At 47.8% G+C, this 22,125-nt stretch overlaps 1 protein-coding gene across 2 annotated transcripts in view; it reads right to left on the minus strand.

The window, feature by feature from the left end:
- Window positions 1–22,125, minus strand: part of SEC22A (SEC22 homolog A, vesicle trafficking protein) — a 44,967-nt gene that overhangs the window by 15,823 nt on the left and 7,019 nt on the right. For both annotated transcript variants that reach the window (XM_089665763.1, XM_089665762.1), the window contains exons 2-4: window positions 9,730–9,935; window positions 7,480–7,643; window positions 2,288–2,467 (exon numbers count right to left, since the gene is read on the minus strand). In XM_089665763.1, coding sequence (XP_089521889.1) covers window positions 2,288–2,467; window positions 7,480–7,643; window positions 9,730–9,911 — 526 coding nt within the window. In that variant the 5' untranslated portion in view covers window positions 9,912–9,935. The remainder of the gene's footprint in view (window positions 1–2,287; window positions 2,468–7,479; window positions 7,644–9,729; window positions 9,936–22,125) is intronic.

Consider the following 22,125-nt stretch of genomic DNA (forward strand, 5'->3'; position numbering starts at 1 on the left):
GCACTTTTTCGTGTGGTGTTTTGCACTTGCACTTTTTTTGTGTACACTTACGGGGTTTTTGTCGTTGTAGTTTGCACGTTTGCGGACTTAAAAAAAAAAAAAAAAAAAAAATCTGTTCTTATCAGTGTCCAGCGGGGGTGCTCCCGGCCATTCTAGCTTTGCGGGGATGACTGTTGTATAGTACCCCTGCTGGTATGATGGGGGTCCTGATGGCTATTACGGGGGGAACAGAAACCGGGAGCCCACGAGTAGTAGCTGGGGCCTGGGAGTAATTCCCCTTTGGAACGTCAGAGGGGCCCAGTACCTCCTGATTTGAGCAGATCTACCTCGGTCTGGCCAGGGGCCGGGAAGGCAGAGAGTCCGCAAACCAGTGCCCCCTGAGTAGTCGCCTCAGGGGTGCCCTGAGTAACACCTGGGTGTGGGACCCCACAGTGTGAAGATGGCACATGGTCACTGATTTACCACTTTTTCTGCACAGCGCCCTCTGGACCAGGCCTTATGGCTAAGTTCAGGGCAATTTTTGCTACAGGCCTCAGGGCCTGGTCAGTGCACTATTTGGCACGACCACTTTTTTATTTATTTAATTTATTGCACCTCCCACGTTTTGTCACTTTTTCTTTACTTATGTGTGTTTTTCTCACAGGATGGAGGGTGTGGGTCCTCAGGCCTGCCATGAAGTCTAGGGGGAGGATGTGTGGCCTTTTGGTTCCTTCCTCCCCTGTCCTGGGGGGTTTTCTCTTCGGGAGAGCCCCCTGACCAAGTACTGGGTGTCCGGCTTCGGCTGGACACAAGGAACGGTGGTCCACCAGGCCTTTTGGCCAGGAAGACCAAATGGGAACCTTGTCCCTGTCAGGAGCTTCGTGCCCCGGGGGGGATCAGGGTAAGCGGTCCAACCCCTTCGGGGGAAGGACAAAGCACACCCTTAGTGCACTTTTTCGTGTGGTGTTTTGCACTTGCACGTTTTTTGTGAACACTTACGGGTTTTTTCGTTATCTGCACGTTTGCGGACTTAAAAAAAAAAAAAAGAGTAGATTTTATCAGCGTTTCAAACACTTGTAAATACGTGTAACCGCGTTTATAAGCGTTTGCAAATTTTTTTTGGATGATGCTCTCAATGTGACATCCATGCAAGTCCCTGAATGTAGACCGTGTGCGTCCAGGGCTGTGCATCCACATAGCTGTCATAATTGCGAGCAGTGGCTGTGTGTGCAGAAGTTGCATCCTAACTGATATGACTGTACCTGCCTGCATGGGGATGCACAGGTGTTCATGCGTCCATGCATGCAAGCATTGTCATCCTAATTGATAAGACCGTACCTGCCTGCATGGGGGATGCACAGGTGTTCATGCGTCCATGCATGCAAGCATTGTCATCCTAATTGATAAGACCGTACCTGCCTGCATGGGGGATGCACAGGTGTTCATGCGTCCATGCATGCAAGCATTGTCATCCTAATTGATATGACTGTACCTGCCTGCATGGGGGATGCACAGGTGTTCATGCGTCCATGCATGCAAGCATTGTCATCCTAATTGATAAGACCGTACCTGCCTGCATGGGGATGTACAGGTGTTCATGTGTCCATGCATGCAAGCATTGTCATCCTAATTGATAAGACCGTACCTGCCTGCATGGGGGATGCACAGGTGTTCATGCGTCCATGCATGCAAGCATTGTCATCCTAATTGATATGACTGTACCTGCCTGCATGGGGGATGCACAGGTGTTCATGCGTCCATGCATGCAAGCACTGCCCTTGCATGGAAGTCTGTTGCAGTACACCTGTGTGAACGAGGTCTACCTGTGTATGGGGCCCCATTGAACACCTTACTCCCCGGGATGGGATGTCACCAGTGAGTGGCCCTCCTTACCTGTGTATGGGGCCCCATTGAACACCTTACTCCCCGGGATGGGATGTCACCAGTGAGTGGCCCTCCTTACCTGTGTATGGGGCCCATTGAACACCTTACTCCCCGGGATGGGATGTCACCAGTGAGTGGCCCTCCTTACCTGTGTATGGGGCCTATTGAACACCTTACTCCCCGGGATGGGATGTCACCAGTGAGTGGCCCTCCTTACCTGTGTATGGGGCCCATTGAACACCTTACTCCCCGGGATGGGATGTCACCAGTGAGTGGCCCTCCTTACCTGTGTATGGGGCCCATTGAACACCTTACTCCCCGGGATGGGATGTCACCAGTGAGTGGCCCTCCTTACCTGTGTATGGGGCCCATTGAACACCTTACTCCCCGGGATGGGATGTCACCAGTGAGTGGCCCTCCTTACCGATCCCTTTATATTCCGGATCTTTTCGATGGCGGACGCCGTTCTCCAGGCCGAGCTCCTGCAATGATATCTGGTAGGGTGGCCTCAAGCGGATTTCCGTCTGCATGTCGGCGAGATTCATCTTGGTGGAGAGCGAGCGCGGGTTATTGAATCGCTGCTTCGTCTTCTGGATGAAATTATCTGTCAGATGAGATGAAAAGCATTAGGGAATGTCCGCTTTCATTAAATTACGCCCACCTTTTCCGGCTGTCCGCGTCTTCTATTATCTGAGCTGCGCCCTGTCAGCGGCGTTCCGATGGGCGCGCTGTTTATCACCCGGCCATCTTCCTGCGGCAGAAAGTAATTTACCTTCTTCTAAACGCCTTACTTATCAGCCAGCCACCTCTATAATTTGCAGCTGCTTGTTACCCGGCTCCGTATTTATTAGACTCGCTTCGCAGTTTGTTACCAATAAAAAGGATGCCGGCGCTCCGTCGGGGCAGAGTCATCCGTTTTATGAGGTGTCAGCGCACAACCGCTAAATCACGGCACAAACATTTTATATCTGTGCAGCAAAATGTCACGGAATGGAGCTCTACAAATAGAGTGCTGGCTTTGTCTGGGCACAAAGGAGCGACCGGGGCGCCTTGTACTGACACCAGAGATGGGGAGCGCTGAGCCGCGCACCAACAATCCTACACGGGGCACTTAGGAAGGATGCGCAACGGGTAATGTGTGTATATTCGATTGAAAGCTGAACTCCAATCTCCCTCTCAGCCTTGCACAGGTGTGCCGACTCCTCCCCCTTAGCCTTGCACAGGTGTACCGGCTCCTCCCCTTCAGTCCTGCACAGGTGTGCCGGCTCCTCCCCCTCAGCCTTGCACAGGTGTGCCGGCTCCTCCCCCTCAGCCTTGCACAGGTGTGCCGGCTCCTCCCCCTCAGCCTTGAACAGGTGTGCCGGCTCCTCCCCCTTGCAGCCTTGCACAAGTGTGCCGGCTCCTCCCCCTTGCAGCCTTGCACAAGTGTTCCGGCTCCTCCCCCTTGCAACCTTGCACAGGTGTGCCGGCTCCTCCCCCTTGCAGCCTTGCACAGGTGTGCCGGCTCCTCCCCCTTGCAGCCTTGCACAGGTGTGCCGGCTCCTCCCCCTTGCAGCCTTGCACAGGTGTGCCGGCTCCTCCCCCTTGCAGCCTTGCACAGGTGTACCGGCTCCTCCCCCTTGCAGCCTTGCACAGGTGTACCGGCTCCTCCCCCTTGCAGCCTTGCACAGGTGTACCGGCTCCTCCCCCTTGCAGCCTTGCACAGGTGTACCGGCTCCTCCCCCTTGCAGCCTTGCACAGGTGTACCGGCTCCTCCCCCTTGCAGCCTTGCACAGGTGTACCGGCTCCTCCCCCTTGCAGCCTTGCACAGGTGTACCGGCTCCTCCCCCTTGCAGCCTTGCACAGGTGTACGGGCTCCTCCCCCTTGCAGCCTTGCACAGGTGTACCGGCTCCTCCCCCTCAGCCTTGCACAGGTGTACGGGCTCCTCCCCCTCAGTCTTGCACAGAACTGTAACTACTTACTCTGATTTGATCTTCTCACAATGTGCATTAGAAGCTGCAGGAAGACAGACAGAGCTCCGCCTCAGTTCCTGCTGGAGAACATCCAGCATCATCTAGCTTTCCTCCACAGCCTGACTGTTCCTGGCCCCGTCCCTTTCATTCATTGGATTTCAGTTCTTGCAATCATGGAGGCTCAATATAACATGTGGGCGTTACCAAAACCTATCTATCTAGGAACACCCATTCTTCTGGACTGACACCCACCCATCAAGGCATTTTTCCATTTCGATAACTCCAACCAAGAGACCGCCCTTACTGCTTGCATCAGGACTGAGAATACTTGGGAGGAGTACTGAGGCCAGGGGCTGTGATGTTTTCAGGAAGTTATGTACAGACCCCTGCCAGCCCCTCCCACCAGCCATGATCTGCCTGCATTGCATAAAGAAAAACAGAGACCCAGTGATGACATCAATAAGTCTAAAATAAGAGACATACAAAGTAACATTGTTTATAAACATCGATCAGACGGGAGATAGAGAGATACAAAGTAACATTGTTTATAAACAAACCCGTGCAGACTCCACCTCCGCAACATGCAGACTCCACCTCCGCAACATGCAGACTCCACCTCCGCAACATGCAGACTCCACCTCCGCAACATGCAGACTCCACCTCCGCAACATGCAGACTCCACCTCCGCAACATGCAGACTCCACCTCCGCAACATCGCCAAAATCCACACGTTCCTAACCCCAGAAACCACTAAACAGCTCATCCACTCCCTCATCATATCACGACTCGACTACTGCAACTCCCTCCTCACTGGCCTGCCTCGCCGCTGGCTATCCCCGCTTCAGTCCATCCTGAATATGGCTGCCAGACTCATTCACCTTTCCAACCGCTCCATCTCCGCCACCCCCCTCTGCCAATCCCTCCACTGACCTCCACTCAGTGTCCTCCACCCCCCTCTGCCAATCCCTCCACTGGCCTCAACTCAGTGTCCTCCACCCCCCTCTGCCAATCCCTCCACTGGCCTCCACTCAGTGTCCTCCACCCCCCTCTGCCAATCCCTCCACTGGCCTCCACTCAGTGTCCGCCACCCCCCTCTGCCAATCCCTCCACTGACCTCCACTCAGTGTCCTCCACCCCCCTCTGCCAATCCCTCCACTGGCCTCCACTCAGTGTCCTCCACCCCCCTGCCAATCCCTCCACTGACCTCCACCCCCCTCTGCCAATCCCCCCACTCAGTGTCCTCCACCCCTCTGCCAATCCCTCCACTGACCTCCACCCCCCTCTGCCAATCCCCCCACTCAGTGTACTCCATCCCCCTCTGCCAATCCCTCCACTGGCCTCCACCCCCCTCTGCCAATCCCTCCACTGACCTCCACCCCCCTCTGCCAATCCCTCCACTCAGTGTCCTCCACCCCTCTGCCAATCCCTCCACTGACCTCCACCCCCCTCTGCCAATCCCCCCACTCAGTGTACTCCATCCCCCTCTGCCAATCCCTCCACTGGCCTCCACCCCCCTCTGCCAATCCCTCCACTGACCTCCACCCCCCTCTGCCAATCCCTCCACTCAGTGTCCTCCACCCCTCTGCCAATCCCTCCACTGACCTCCACCCCCCTCTGCCAATCCCTCCACTCAGTGTCCTCCACCCCTCTGCCAATCCCTCCACTGACCTCCACCCCCCTCTGCCAATCCCTCCACTCAGTGTCCTCCACCCCTCTGCCAATCCCTCCACTGACCTCCACCCCCCTCTGCCAATCCCCCCACTCAGTGTACTCCATCCCCCTCTGCCAATCCCTCCACTGGCCTCCACCCCCCTCTGCCAATCCCTCCACTCAGTGTCCTCCACACCCCTCTGCCAATCCCTCCACTGGCTTCCGATTGCGCAACGGATCAAATTCAAAATCCTAACACTGACGTACAAAGCCGTCCACCATACTGCCCCGAACTACATCACTGACCTAATATCCAAGTACCGCCCAACACACACACTCCGCTCCTCACAAGACCTCCTTCTCTCTAGTTCCCTGGTCTCCTCCTCCCATGCCCGCCTCCAGGACTTCTCCAGGGTGTCACCCATCCTCTGGAACTCCCTGCCCCAACCCATCAGATTATCACCTACTCTCCTCTCCTTTAGGCGCACCCTGAAAACCCATCTCTTCAGGGAAGCCTACCCCACCCCCTGCTAACTTGCCGACCTCCTCCACTCTTCCTACCACTCCATCCCCCACAGCTATCTCCTCCTGTGCCACCATCCCCTCCCCCCTAGATTGTAAGCTCCAAGGATCAGTGCCCTCAATCCCCTCATGTATCACATTGTATTGGTATTGTTCTGTCACATGTTCTGTCCCCCTCTGTAATGTACAGCACTGAGCGAACTATTATAAATACTGTATAATAATAATAATAAACATCGATCAGATGGGAGATAGAGATACAAAGTAACATTGTTTATAAACATTAAACGGGCGAGAAAAAAAACAATGTTACTTTGTATCTCTATCTCCCGTCTGATCGATGTTTATAAACAATGTTACTTTGTATCTCTATCTCCCATCTGATCGATGTTTATAAACAATGTTACTTTGTATCTCTATCTCCCGTCTGATCGATGTTTATAAACAATGTTACTTTGTATCTCCCGTCTGATCGATGTTTATAAACAATGTTACTTTGTATCTATCTCCCGTCTGATCGATGTTTATAAACAATGTTACTTTGTATCTCTCCATCCCCCGTCTGATCGATGTTTATAAACAATGTTACTTTGTATCTCTCCATCCCCCGTCTGATCCATGTTTATAAACAATGTTACTTTGTATCTCTCTATCTCCCGTCTGATCGATGTTTATAAACAATGTTACTTTGTATCTCTCTATCTCCCGTCTGATCGATGTTTATAAACAATGTTACTTTGTATCTCTCCATCCCCCGTCTGATCCATGTTTATAAACAATGTTACTTTGTATCTCTCCATCCCCCGTCTGATCGATGTTTATAAACAATGTTACTTTGTATCTCTCTATCTCTGTCTGATCGATGTTTATAAACAATGTTACTTTGTATCTCTCTATCTCCCGTCTGATCGATGTTTATAAACAATGTTACTTTGTATCTCTCTATCTCCCGTCTGATCGATGTTTATAAACAATGTTACTTTGTATCTCTCTATCTCTCGTCTGATCGATGTTTATAAACAATGTTACTTTGTATCTCTCTATCTCCCGTCTGATCGATGTTTATAAACAATGTTACTTTGTATCTCTCTATCTCCCGTCTGATCGATGTTTATAAACAATGTTACTTTGTATCTCTCTATCTCTCGTCTGATCGATGTTTATAAACAATGTTACTTTGTATCTCTCTATCTCCCGTCTGATCGATGTTTATAAACAATGTTACTTTGTATCTCTCTATCTCCCGTCTGATCGATGTTTATAAACACTGTGTCAGACAGTCTTTTCTTTCTCAGCAGTAGCCATTACATCCGCTGTATTTACACAGCCACCCCTGACTGTCACTTTTACAGTCTGGAATTGCTGACAAGTGCGGCAGTAGCACAAGGGGCACTCCACATGCTCTGTGCACCTGCCTCTATGTACCTTATTGCGACCAATCAGAATCCATTTTCACCCTTTATGCCTGAATAAGGGGAGATTTCTACGTACCGAATTCGATGAAGGAGTACGGGCGAATGGCGGTGTTGATGTGAACCATCTCGTAGGTTGTGATGAACTCTTTCTGCAGCTCGTCCAGGAAGCAGAAGGCCAGGACGTTGGGGTAACTCTCGGAACACAGCATCATGTAACTGACCCCCAGAGAGGTGATAAAGCTGCGAACAGACAGACAGCTGATGAACGAACGATGAGACGAGCGACAATCTGTCCCCCTGAGCTCCATGTCCTGTCAGAATCACACGCTCAATGTCATGACATCCTGGGGAAGTGGAGACGCCGTGCTGGACCCCCCCCCCCATTGTATGTTCAGTCTGGAGGCGGGGTACAATCTGAATATTGGATTGGCTGCTTGTTCTAAATGGCGCCGTATACAAGTATTTAACCACTTCCCATCCGGCTGTTGTATATAAACGGCCAGACGGTGGCAGTGCAGGGGCGGGTGGCTGTTTATAAATGTCCTCCCCTCTCCCTGCCTGTGCACGCTCCCAGGGAGCGCGCAGCACCGCGATCCGGTGCCCGCTGCGTTCTCCGGACACAGTGGAACACCAATCGCTGTACGGGACCTCTGTGTGAAGTCCCCGCCAAGCAGGATAATGGAGAAGAGACCCTGGATCCACAAATACCCCCCGCCAAGCAGGAGAATGGAGAAGAGACCCTGGATCCACACATGCAACAGTCAAGCAGAACAATGCAGACCCTGATCCACACATGCACAACCCATGAGCAGAGCAATGAAGAAGAGACCCTGGATACACAAATCCCCCGCCCCAAGCAGAACAATAAAGAAGAGACTCTGGATCCACACATACCACCCCTCAAGAAGAACAATAGAGAAAAGACCCTGGATCCACGCATACCACCCCTCAAGAAGAATAGAGAAGAGACTCTGGATCCACGCATACCACCCCTCAAGAAGAATAGAGAAGAGACTCTGGATCCACACATACCACCCCTCAAGAAGAATAGAGAAGAGACTCTGGATCCACACATACCACCCCTCAAGAAGAACAATAGAGAAAAGACCCTGGATCCACGCATACCACCCTTCAAGCAGGACAATGGAGACGAGACTCTGGATCCACACATACAACCCTCAAGAAGAACAACAGAGAAGAGACTCTGGATCCACGCATACCACCCCTCAAGAAGAATAGAGAAGAGACTCTGGATCCACGCATACCACCCCTGAAGAAGAACAGAGAAGAGACTCTGGATCCACACATACCACCCCTCAAGAAGAACAATAGAGAAAAGACCCTGGATCCACGCATACCACCCCTCAAGAAGAATAGAGAAGAGACTCTGGATCCACACATACCACCCCTCAAGAAGAACAATAGAAAAAAGACCCTGGATCCACACATACCACCCCTCAAGAAGAATAGAGAAGAGACTCTGGATCCACGCATACCACCCCTGAAGAAGAACAGAGAAGAGACTCTGGATCCACGCATACCACCCCTCAAGAACAACAATAGAGAAAAGACCCTGGATCCACGCATACCACCCTTCAAGCAGGACAATGGAGACGAGACTCTGGATCCACACATACAACCCTCAAGAAGAACAACAGAGAAGAGACTCTGGATCCACGCATACCACTCCTCAAGAAGAACAATAGAGGAGACTCTGGATCCATGCATACCCCACCTCAAGAAGAACAATAGAGAAGAGACTCTAGATCCACACATACCACCCCTCAAGAAGAACAACAGAGAAGAGACTCTGGATCTACGCATACCTCCCCTCAAGAAGAACAATGGAGACGAGACTCTGGATCCACACATACCACCCCTCAAGAAGAACAACAGAGAAGAGACTCTGGATCCACACATACCACCCCTCAAGAAGAACAACAGAGAAGAGACTCTGGATCCACACATACCACCCCTCAAGAAGAACAACAGAGAAGAGACTCTGGATCCACGCATACCACTCCTCAAGAAGAACAATGGAGACGAGACTCTGGATCCACACATACCACCCCTCAAGAAGAACAACAGAGAAGAGACTCTGGATCCACACATACCACCCCTCAAGAAGAACAACAGAGAAGAGACTCTGGATCCACACATACCACCCCTCAAGAAGAACAACAGAGAAGAGACTCTGGATCCACGCATACCACCCCTCAAGAAGAACAATGGAGACGAGACTCTGGATCCACACATACCACCCTTCAAGCAGGACAATGGAGACGAGACCCTGGATTCACAAATACACGGACATGAATTGACTCACTTTATGGTGTGTGGTCCCCTTTTCATGCTGCATCGGTCTGGGAGTTGCTCCAGCTTTCTAGAAACCACTTTCAGGTACTTCTTCGTCTCCTGGACAGACATGTTTTGTTCGTGGTCTGTGGAGGCCGACAGTGGGAGCCCATCTCTGGCGCGGACCACCGAGGCAAACAGAATGACAGACATTTCCTGCGACGTTCACTCTGGAGGCTACACAAACACAAGACAGGAGAACCATCAATAAAATACCTCTCTGGAATCTCTGGACCAAACCAAATTCTAGAATTAAAGGGTCGGCCCACCCGAAAAACACATTTCAGGAAGTGGAGAATGCGCCGTGTCACCTTCTGGCCTTACCTATCCAATATCTTGGAGAACCTCTCTGCCATAGTTATGTGTCTAACCTGGAATTTGGGGTGATTGCACACTCCACCCCCCCCATGACGATCCTGCTCCTCCCTCCTGCACACTCTATAATGAATGCAGATGAAAAATTCAGCAGAGAGGAGATCCCTTGTGATGGTGCTAGGGTTGTCACCCGGCTAGTCGAACTTTGGGCTTGCGACCACGGAATGAACCAGAAAGAGACCAAAGTCTGAGATTTCTTTCTCCTGTATGGTGGCAACTCTAAATGGTTCCTCAGGTGTGCAGAACCCGGGACACAACGCAGAGGTCCAACCACAGGAGTACACAGCTATCAAAGAGTAAAATATCAATGTAGAGTGACCCTTAAGGCCGGCCATACATGGGTCGATTTCACTGTTCAACAAATTTTTATTTTTTGCCAGTTTTGGAAACAAAAGGATCCATTTCTTAATGAATTTCACATTCTGAGTTCAAATATAACAATGAAATTTGTCAATTGGCTCTAGTTTTTCTGTAAACGGAAAGTTTTCTACTATAGGCGTAATGACTACATAATGCACAATAATTATATAGATAGATGTCTTTCCACAAATATAAAGCAAGTGATATGACTACATAACAGCCTAAATGGCAGAATATATTGCATAGGATTACCAAGAAAAATTATAGCCATAAGCTAAGTTGAATCATTTTAATACTTAGGATTCTCACTAGTTTTGTCTTCAGTTTGTGTCGGTTTTGCTTCTCTTGGCTTTTCTCTTGTATTCGAGGAAAGGGCTATCTCTTACAACTGCACGTGACGACACGCTTCAGGTTCTTCCTCACTTGACTCAACCACGAAGGATTCTGGTGCTTTAGGAATTGGTAGCCCCTCTCCATGAGGAACTGGACGTATTGCCGATGGAATATTTGGATAGTGCACAGATAACTTTTTCTTCTTATTTAGCCCTTTTACAATTGGAGGCACCATACAAAAGTAACAATTACTAACATGATCTGTTGGCTCTCTCCAAATCATTGGCACAGCGAAAGGCATAGATGCCTTTTTTCCATTCAACCATTGCTCCAGTGCCGTCCCACAAGAATTGCAGCATATATGTGGTGCCCAGCTCTTGTCCTGGTCTCCTATCTTGCAGCCAAAATACAAGTTGTAGGCTTTCTTAACCCCTTGACGCCGACGTAACACAAATATGCGGCCTCACGGACCTGGGCTTTTTTCCGTGGGGCCGCATATTTGCGTACCTGTCTTTGTGTTGGGAGCGCGCCCCTCAGCGCGCTCCCAGCACCGAGACCGCGGTGTCACTGAGAGCACCGGGTCCCGTTCTAACGATCGGGACCCGGGACTCCCGGGTCACATGATCGCTGTGATAGCCTCTGATTGGCTATCACAGTGATCAGTCACTGTGCAGCCCGGCCCCCTTGTTTTTTTTTCTCTCTCTCTCTATGAATGGAGAAGAGAGATACATTGTATCTCTCGAACTCCTGTCAGAGAGAAGAAAAAAAAAAGTTTGTAAAAAAAAAAAAAAAAAGATAAATAAATAAATATTAAAAAAATAAAATAAAAAATAAAAAAAAATACCTAGATCAAGGTTGGATCTAGTTCAGTGCCAGGGTTAGTGTTTAGGTCAGGGTCAAGGTCAAAGGTCAGGGTCAAGGTCAAAGGTCAGGGTCAAAGGTCAGGATTTAAATAAAAATTGGTATCAGTGTCAGTTAGTGTTAATGTCAGTGTCAGTTAGTGTTAGTGTGTTTTAGGTAAAAAAAAAAAAAAAAAAAAAAAAAGACAAAAACAAAATGCGCACTATGGTTTCTGGGCTGTACTACGGGTACAAACAACAAATAACATACACATATATGGTATCGCTGCGATCGTCAAGAGCTGGAGAATTTATTTTGGGTTGCTCTTTGGTGGTAGGTTATGGTCATAACAAGAAACACATAGCTAAATAAAAAAAAAAGGATTTTTTTTTACTATTTTTGGCCAGTTTTCCTTTGATAATAAAAAAAAATCAGGAGATATCCATTACCATTTACCACCAAATGAAGGCCCAATTTATCCTGAAAGAATCAAGGTATAATCCACCCGGATGTGCAAAGTAGTTGTGATGATATGTACGGTTTTGCTATCACATGTCAACGGTGCAGAATTGTGCTTAGGCATTTAGATTTGTTTTACCCTTAGGCGTGAAGGGGTTAATCATTCCTGTTATCCTCCTTTTTTGTGAGATAAAAGTTATTTCACCGCAGATATAGCAGAAATTATCTGCTTTATTCACACAAGTTGGAGGCATTACTGAGTAGCCTATATAAGCAGAAAACCAAATGTAAAGACGAACTCCAATCAGCTACAGATACTGCAGCTTTTATGCAGCGAAGTGATGCAATTAAAGGCCAATATTGCATCATCTCAGTATACAGGACATTTTCTATCGGTCACCAGTATCAATTGCGCAATATGCAGCTGAAGTTGCATCATCATTTTGAATGGCTTACGTCATTAGATGGGTGACTATATCATGGAAACTAGAGCCAATCAACATTTTTTAGGGTCATTTTCAGCACCCCAAAATTATGTAAGATTAGCTCATTTTATGCCCAAAACTTTTTACCTGTTGAACAGTGTTTCCAAACGATTTTCGTTCAAAAATTGGACCTAGGAATAATTGTCCAATTTTCGCTCTGTTAGTGGGGCAATGGCATCGGCCGGTTTTCATGGTTCCTCCCCATTTCGTTTCTTGGGCGTGCTGGAAAATGCATGAAAAACGACCGATTTTCGAAATCATTGGTGGCACCGTCGGATTACAGAACAAACAACGTTTTCGATTGAAAAATTGTTTGGAATTCGACCCCTCTATGGCCTGCATTTGAAACTGAGTTAAAGAGTAACTCCACATTTAAAAAATAAACGCTCCCCTCCCCCCCCTCCCCGGGGGATCTATGTACATTGCAGGGATTGTACCAAACTTTGTAGCAGATTCCTGTCTCTTGTTATTCTGAAGAAACAGCGGTTTGTTTCTCTGTGTCCATGTGCGGAATGAATGTAACGGGAGGGACTTTATAGTCATCAGTCAGCTGCTGCAGGTTCTAATGAGGAAAGTGGCGGGGTCTGCATCCCTTTACCCTAGATTCACACTTATGCAGCTGTGCGGGCCATGTTTTGCGTGGGCACAAGAGCCCATTCATTTGAACGGACTCCCGTGCCCGTGAAACACAGGGAAAGAAGTCCTCGCACTACTTTGGAAAACGCAGCCGAGGTTCCCAGTACAGTTGCGTTTCCCAGTGCGGGCGGCGTGCCATTAGAACTAATGGCACCCGCCCTTGGGTCTGCAATTCTCTGTGCGGGTGGTGCGGCTGCATGGATTTTCGTGCGGATCCGCACAGATTTGAACCTAGAGTTAGATGTGAATTCCCTTTGGGAGTATCTTGCCAAAAATGACATTTTTGTTGCAGGGGATGCCAAAAATCTGACTTGCATCTCAGTGCAGACTTCTGGGAAATCAGTCAGCCAATCACACAAGCAGGAAATCACATTTCTGGAGGGGGCGGTGGGCAATCCCAACACCATCTGTGTACAGAACACCCCCAGGTAGCCATATTGAATTTGACTGAAAATTGCAGCGTTATCAGATTGAAAAGGAAAGATCATTTTTAGTAACATTCAGTTTTAATATAACTTGTGTCACATTTGTATATGTTATATATATATATATATTTATTTTTTTATTATATACCGTATTTGCCGGCGTATAAGACGACCCCCTACTTTTCCTGTTAAAATATAGGGTTTGAGCTATACTTGCCGTATAAGACTACCCCTCTTCCAACACACACCAAATAAAAATGAAAAAACATCAGATTTGATTTCAGTATGGTATTCCAATGATGGGGCACTATTCCTCCCACTGACACCAATGATGGGACACTATTCCTCCCACTGACACCAATGATGGGGCACTATTCCTCCCACTGATACCAATGATGGGGCACTATTCCTCCCACTGACAACAATGATGGGGCACTATTCCTCCCACTGACACCAATGATGGGGCACTATTCCTCCCACTGACAACAATGATGGGGCACTATTCCTCCCACTGACACCAATGATGGGGCACTATTCCTCTCACTGATACCAACGATGGGGCACTATTCCTCCCACTGACACCAACGATGGGGCACTATTCCTCCCACTGACACCAATGATGGGACACTATTCCTCCCACTGATACCAATGATGGGACACTATTCCTCCCACTGACACCAATGATGGGACACTATTCCTCCCACTGACACCAATGATGGGGCACTATTCCTCCCACTGACACCAATGATGGGGCACTATTCCTCCCACTGACACCAACGATGGGGCACTATTCCTCCCACTGATACCAATGATGGGGCACTATTCCTCCCACTGACACCAATGATGGGACACTATTCCTCCCACTGACACCAATGATGGGACACTATTCCTCCCACTGACACCAATGATGGGGCACTATTCCTCCCCACTGACACCAATGATGGGGCACTATTCCTCCCACTGACACCAACGATGGGGCACTATTCCTCCCACTGACACCAATGATGGGGCACTATTCCTCCCACTGATACCAATGATGGGGCACTATTCCTCCCACTGACACCAATGATGGGGCACTATTCAGGGGTTGAAAAGTCGTCTTATACGTCGGCAAATACGGTATTTGCTATTTTTTTTTCTTAGAAAAGCATCAGAAATAAAGTTCATGTGTAGCTGTAGAAGCCAAGTCTTGGGTCATGTGATCTCAACATGACAAGTTGAGTCACATGACCGATGGCGATTCTGAATTGTGAACACCAATGTCAACGATGTCCCGGCATACTGACATCACAACTGTGTCCTCTCGCTGGAGGTCCCCGGGATCTGCTGACTGCAGCAGTGTAGCTACACAGATCACATCAACAGAGCTGAGTCTGTCAATCACAGGCTGCGTGCTGCAGCTCCCTCCGGTGTCACCCTTATATCTCTTGGTGGCAGGAAAACTTGTGAGAAGTGACGTATGCAGATAGCAGAGGAAGGAGGCAGCAAACAGAAAGGACACTTATTCCCTGATCGCACCGGTGTGACTTGTCATGCGATTTGATAGTGATTACTCGCCGGCGCCCAGTGATTACTGACGATCTCTGACGGGGAGGAGGACTGTTTTGTTTACTAACAGTCCTCCTTCCCTGTCGGCTCAGGCACACTGCACAGCACAGCCATCCAAAGCAGTGTGATTACAGTGAAGCACACAGACCCCGCCCCCTAGTAAAACACTCCCAGCACACAGTTAACCCTTTGATGGCCCCTCATGTTAACCCCTTCCTGCCCAGTGCCATTAGTACAGTGTCAGTGCTTTTATTTTAGCGCTGATCACTGTATTGGTGTCACCAAATCAGTGCCCCCCGGCATCAGAATGCCCGCTGCAATCCCGCTGTAAGTCGCTGATCGCCGCCATTACTATTAAAAATTTTTAAAAAATTCCAGTATCTTTCCCGCCATTTGCAGTCGCTATAACTTTCACGTAAACCAAATAATTTACACATATCGGGTTTTTTTTTTTAAGCAAAGACACGGAGTGGAATACATTTTGGCCGAAATTTATGACGAAATTTGATTCTTTCAATTATTTTACTGGACATGTTTAACCCCTCGCCTACCGGGCACTTCTACCCCCTTCCTGCCCACCGGGCACTTCTACCCCCTTCCTGCCTACCGGGCACTTCTACCCCCTTCCTGCCTACAGGACACTTCTACCCCCTTCCTGCCCACCGGGCACTTCTACCCCCTTCCTGCCTACCAGACACTTCTACCCCCTTCCTGCCCACCGGGCACTTCTACCCCCTTCCTGCCCACCGGGCACTTCTACCCCCTTCCTGCCCACCGGGCACTTCTACCCCCTTCCTGCCCACCGGGCACTTCTACCCCCTTCCTGCCTACAGGACACTTCTACCCCCTTCCTGCCTACCGGGCACTTCTACCCCCTTCCTGCCTACAGGGCACTTCTACCCCCTTCCTGTCTACCGGACACTTCTACCCCTTTCCTGCCTACCGGACACTTCTACCCCCTTCTTTACCAGGCCAATTTTCAGCTTTCAGCGCTGCCGCACTTTGATTGACAATTGCGCGGTCATGCAACATTGTACCCATATGAAATTTTGATCATTTTTTTCTCACAAATAGAGCTTTCTTTTGGTGGTATTTAATCGCTGCTGGGCGCTTTACTTTTTGCGCTATAAATAAAAAAATTGCAAAAAATTTGAAAAAAAAAAAAAAAGTTTCTTTGTTTCTTTTATAAAATTTTTCAAACAGGTATTTTTTCTCCTTCACTGATGTGCGTTGATGAGGCAGCACTGATGGGCACTGATAGGCAGCACTGATGGGCACTGATAGGCGGCACTGATAGGCAGCACTAAAGGGCACTGATAGGCAGTACTAATGAGGTGGCACGGATAGGCGGCACTAATATGCAGCACTGATAGGCGGCACTGATAGGTGACACTGATGATGGGTACTGATAGACGGCACTGACTGGCATCACTGCTGGGCACTGACTGGCAGCACTGCACTGGTGGGTGGCACTGGTGGGCAGCACTGGTGGGTGGGCACAGGTGGGTGGCACTGGTGGGCACAGGTAGGTGGCACTGCAGAGTGGCACAGGTGGGCACAGGTAGGTGGCACTGCTGGGCACAGGTGGGTGCACTGCTGGGCACAGGTGGGCGCACTGCTGGGCACGGGTGGGCGGAACTTGCAAGTGGCACTGCTGGGCACCGATCATCAGGGCACTGATCATCAGTGACCCTGATGATCGGTGCCGATCCCCGCTCTGACAACTGCCGGTTCTCGGCAGTACTTTCCTCACGATCTGACAGCGTGAGGAAAGTGCAGCCGAGAACCGGCACTTGCATTTCCCTCTGATCAGCGTGTCATTGGACACCGCTGATCAGGTGGTAAAAGGCCGCTGTGATTGGCCTTTTACCACATCACGTGATCAGCTGTGTCCGTAGGACACAGCGATCACGGAGATCGCCGGGTGCGCACCCCCTGGGGCGTGCAGGAGAGCGCGTTCTGGGAGGACGTCATATGACGTCCACCCAGAACTGGCCGGCCGCAGTGCAGCCGTCATTCGGCTATCTGCGGTCGGCTACTAGTTAATAGCAAAAAGTCAAAAAATTTTGTTTTTTTTTCCCTCAAAATTGTCTTTATTTTTTTTCTATAGCGGAAACAATAAAAAAAATGCACAGGTGATCAAATACCACGGAATGAAAGTTAAATTTGTGGGGAAAAAAAGTAAGTAAATTTCATTTGGGTGCGGCGTTGCATGAACGCGCAATTGTCAATTAAAGTAACAACGAAAAAAAATGGCCTAGTCAGGAGGGGAAGGGGGAATCCTCTGGAGGGCGAGGGGTTAACCCCTTCATGCCGGCGCCTCCCGGCCCTTTAAGGGTTTCAGAAACTGGGAGGCGGGGCGACGTTTAGGGTCATGAGATCGCCATGACGTGCCGTCACGGCAGTCACACGATCAGGAAAGGTCCCGATCAAAAAAGGAGATCGGGACCTTTCCGTGAGTACCGGACATGTGCGCAGGGCGCACGCTCTCAGCACATGTTCTTTTTTAATAGAACGCAAATGTGCGGCCGCTCAGCCCAGACGCCAGGAGGACGCACATTTGCGTTCAGTCTGCGTGAATAGGTTAAAGTGAAACTACAGTCAAAAAAAAAAAAAATATGCAGCTCTGTTTACACTCTGACACTTCATGTGTGCGAGGATAGACTGCACTGCTGCACATGCATGGGAGTGACGTCATCCCGCACCGACTAATCCAGACAGCTGAAGACGATGCCAGTCCCGGCGAGGGTCCTCACAGGTGTCGGGTCGTTGGAATGATTCAGTATTTTTGCCTGTAGTTCTGCTGTAACGAGTAAGAAAAAAAAACATGGGGGGGTGGGGGTGTAAGTGGGGCACCTACCTGTGGAAGCCCCTAGAATTAGGATTGTACCAGAATAGGGTCCCCCCCCCCACGCTCGGCAAGGCTTGTTATCTATTTATCATGCAGTGAAGGACTCTGGGAGATCTGACAGTTCTTGGCACAGTGTTCTCTACAGATGTCCATGCCGCAGGTGAGTTGTGTGTACAGGACGGGCTGGAAGGAGAGAGCAGAGAAATGAATCTTCATCTGCAGGCAACCGGGTTCTGGGGCTCCAAAACGCAGAAAACCACATGACCCTCCTTCATAGTTAGTCTGCCTGAAAATCAGACAAAAGTCCATCCAGTTCAGCCATAAAAAACAAAAGAAAAAAAAAAAGTTATAATCCTACAGCCACGGTGGATCCAGAGGAAGGCAAAAAACCCAGCAAAGCACGATCCAATTTGCTCCTGCAGGGGAAACATTCCTGATCCCCCGAGAGGCAATCGGATATTCCCTGGATCCACGTTCCCTATAAATGTTATATCCAGTTATATTCTGTGTATCCAAGAAAGGATCCAGGACTTTCCTACAGCAATCCACTGAGCCGGCCACAACCAACTCTGGAGGGAGTCTATTCTACATTCTCACAGCTCTTACTGTGAAGAAACCTTTCCGTGTTTGGAGATTAAATTTCATTTCCTCCAGATGTAAAGAGCGCCCCCTTGTCCTCTGTGATGACCTCAGGGGGAATAACTACACCGAGTTCACTATATGAACCACTGATGTATTATACATGGAGATCATATCCCCCCCTTATATATTATACATGGAGATCATATCCCCCCCTTATGTATTATACATGGTGATCATATCCCCCCTTATGTATTATACATGGAGATCATATCCCCCCCTTATGAATTATACATGGAGATCATATCCCCCCCTTATGTATTATACATGGAGATCATATCCCCCATTATGTATTATACATGGAGATCATATCCCCCCTTATGTATTATACATAGAGATCATATCCCCCCTTATGTATTATACATGGAGATCATATCCCCCCTTATGTATTATACATGGAGATCATATCCCCCCTTATGTATTATACATGGAGATCATATCCCCCCTTATGTATTATACATGGAGATCATATCCCCCTTATGTATTATACATGGAGATCATATCCCCCCCCCTTATATATTATACATGGAGATCATATCCCCCCTTATGTATTATACATGGAGATCATATCCCCCCCTTATGTATTATACATGGAGATCATATCCCCCTTATGTATTATACATGGAGATCATATCCCCCCTCATGTATTATACATGGAGATCATATCCCCTCCTTATGTATTATACATGGAGATCATATCCCCCCCTTATGTATTATACATGGAGATGATATCCCCCCCTTATGTGTTATACATGGAGATCATATCCCCCTTATGTATTATACATGGAGATCATATCCCCCCTCATGTATTATACATGGAGATGATATCCCCCCCTTATGTGTTATACATGGAGATCATATCCCCCCCTTATGTATTATACATGGTGATCATATCCCCCTTATGTATTATACATGGAGATCATATCCCCCCTTATATATTATACATGGAGATCATATCCCCCCCCCTTATGTATTATACATGGAGATCATATCCCCCCCCCCCTTATGTATTATACATGGTGATCATATCCCCCCTTATGTATTATACATGGAGATCATATCCCCCCCCCTTATGTATTATACATGGAGATCATATCCCCCCCCCCTTATGTATTATACATGGTGATCATATCCCCCCTTATGTATTATACATGGAGATCATATCCCCCCTTATGTATTATACATGGAGATCATATCCCCCCTTATGTATTATACATGGTGATCATATCCCCCTTATGTATTATACATGGAGATCATATCCCCCCTTATGTATTATACATGGAGATCATATCCCCCCTTATGTATTATACATGGAGATCATATCCCCCCTTATGTATTATACATGGAGATCATATCCCCCCTTATGTATTATACATGGAGATCATATCCCCCCCTTATGTATTATACATGGAGATCATATCCCCTCTTATGTATTATACATGGAGATCATATCCCCCCTTATGTATTATACATGGAGATCATATCTCCCCCTTATGTATTATACATGGAGATCATATCCCCCCCCCTTATATATTATACATGGAGATCATATCCCCCCCTTATGTATTATACATGGTGATCATATCCCCCCTTATGTATTATACATGGAGATCATATCCCCCCTTATGTATTATACATGGAGATCATATCCCCCCTTTATGTATTATACATGGAGATCATATCCCCCCTTTATGTATTATACATGGAGATCATATCCCCCCCTTATGTATTATACATGGAGATCATATCCCCCCTTATGTATTATACATGGAGATCATATCCCCCCCTTATGTATTATACATGGAGATCATATCCCTCCTTATGTATTATACATGGAGATCATATCCCCCCTTATGTATTATACATGGAGATCATATCCCCCCTTATGTATTATACATGGAGATCATATCCCCCCTTATGTATTATACATGGAGATCATATCCCCCCTTATGTATTATACATGGAGATCATATCCCCCCTTTATGTATTATACATGGAGATCATATCCCCCTTATGTATTATACATGGTGATCATATCCCCCCTTATGTATTATACATGGAGATCATATCCCCCCTTATGTATTATACATGGTGATCATATCCCCCCTAATGCATCATACATGGAGATCATATCCCCCCTTATGTATTATACATGGAGATCATATCCCCCCCTTATGTATTATACATGGAGATCATATCCCCTCTTATGTATTATACATGGAGATCATATCCCCCCTTATGTATTATACATGGAGATCATATCCCCCCTTATGTATTATACATGGTGATCATATCCCCCCCTTATGTATTATACATGGTGATCATATCCCCCCTTATGTATTATACATGGAGATCATATCCCCCCCTTATGTATTATACATGGAGATCATATCCCCCTTATGTATTATACATGGAGATCATATCCCCCCTTATGTATTATACATGGAGATCATATCCCCCCTTATGTATTATACATGGAGATCATATCCCCCCTTATGTATTATACATGGAGATCATATCCCCCCCTTATGTATTATACATGGAGATCATATCCCCCCCCCCTTATGTATTATACATGGAGATCATATCCCCCCTTATGTATTATACATGGAGATCATATCCCCCCTTATGTATTATACATGGAGATCATATCCCCCTTATGTATTATACATGGAGATCATATCCCCCCTTATGTATTATACATGGAGATCATATCCCCTTTATGTGAACCAGTTTTCAAATGGGTTCAAGCGTTTGGGCGAATCCGGTTAGTTTCGAAGAAGAGAATGAACAAGATGGTGAATTTGGGTGTATCTGAAGATCTCAAGAGCAGGAAGCTGCCAGTGCTCCCGTAGCTATTCAAAAGACTTGAAACCATCAAGTCCCATAAGTTCAAATTCATTTTTATTTCCTCTGTCCCTCCACCACCGGCAAGCCGCTGGGTTGTCATAAGAATTAAGGGGTGTTCAAGATGCCTGAGAGAGGCAAATAAGACAAGATCAAAAGGGGCGAAAACTTTCCTTTGGGCCTTAGTCAAAGAGAGGATTGGCTTGTTAAGCAGGGCCTCCTAGGGGGTCACACACTAAGAAGACTTCTAAAATTGATCTAACCATAGACTAGACCCGGGTCCAGAAACGCAGAGCCTTCGGGCAGGGCCACCAAATATGGAAAAAAGGTGCCTGGTTCCCTACCTGAAGAAACCAAGGGAATGAATTTGGCTGTCCGTTCAAGGTCATATACCAGCGAGAAAGCAACTTTATGGCATTTTCTTGGGCAAATATGCTCTGGGAACATTTCAATAAGTCAAGCCATATTTGGTTCCAACCGGACTGGTCCAGGGTTCTACCCAAATCAGCTTCCCCTTTCGAAACGTAGGGAAGTGTGCGAGGCCCCATGGTATCAGTCAAAGAAAAGAA

This window comes from Staurois parvus, unplaced genomic scaffold (genome assembly GCF_062004578.1).
Source record: "Staurois parvus isolate SC_StPar_1 unplaced genomic scaffold, SC_StPar_1.0 ptg002328l, whole genome shotgun sequence".
Lineage (NCBI taxonomy): Eukaryota > Metazoa > Chordata > Amphibia > Anura > Ranidae > Staurois > Staurois parvus.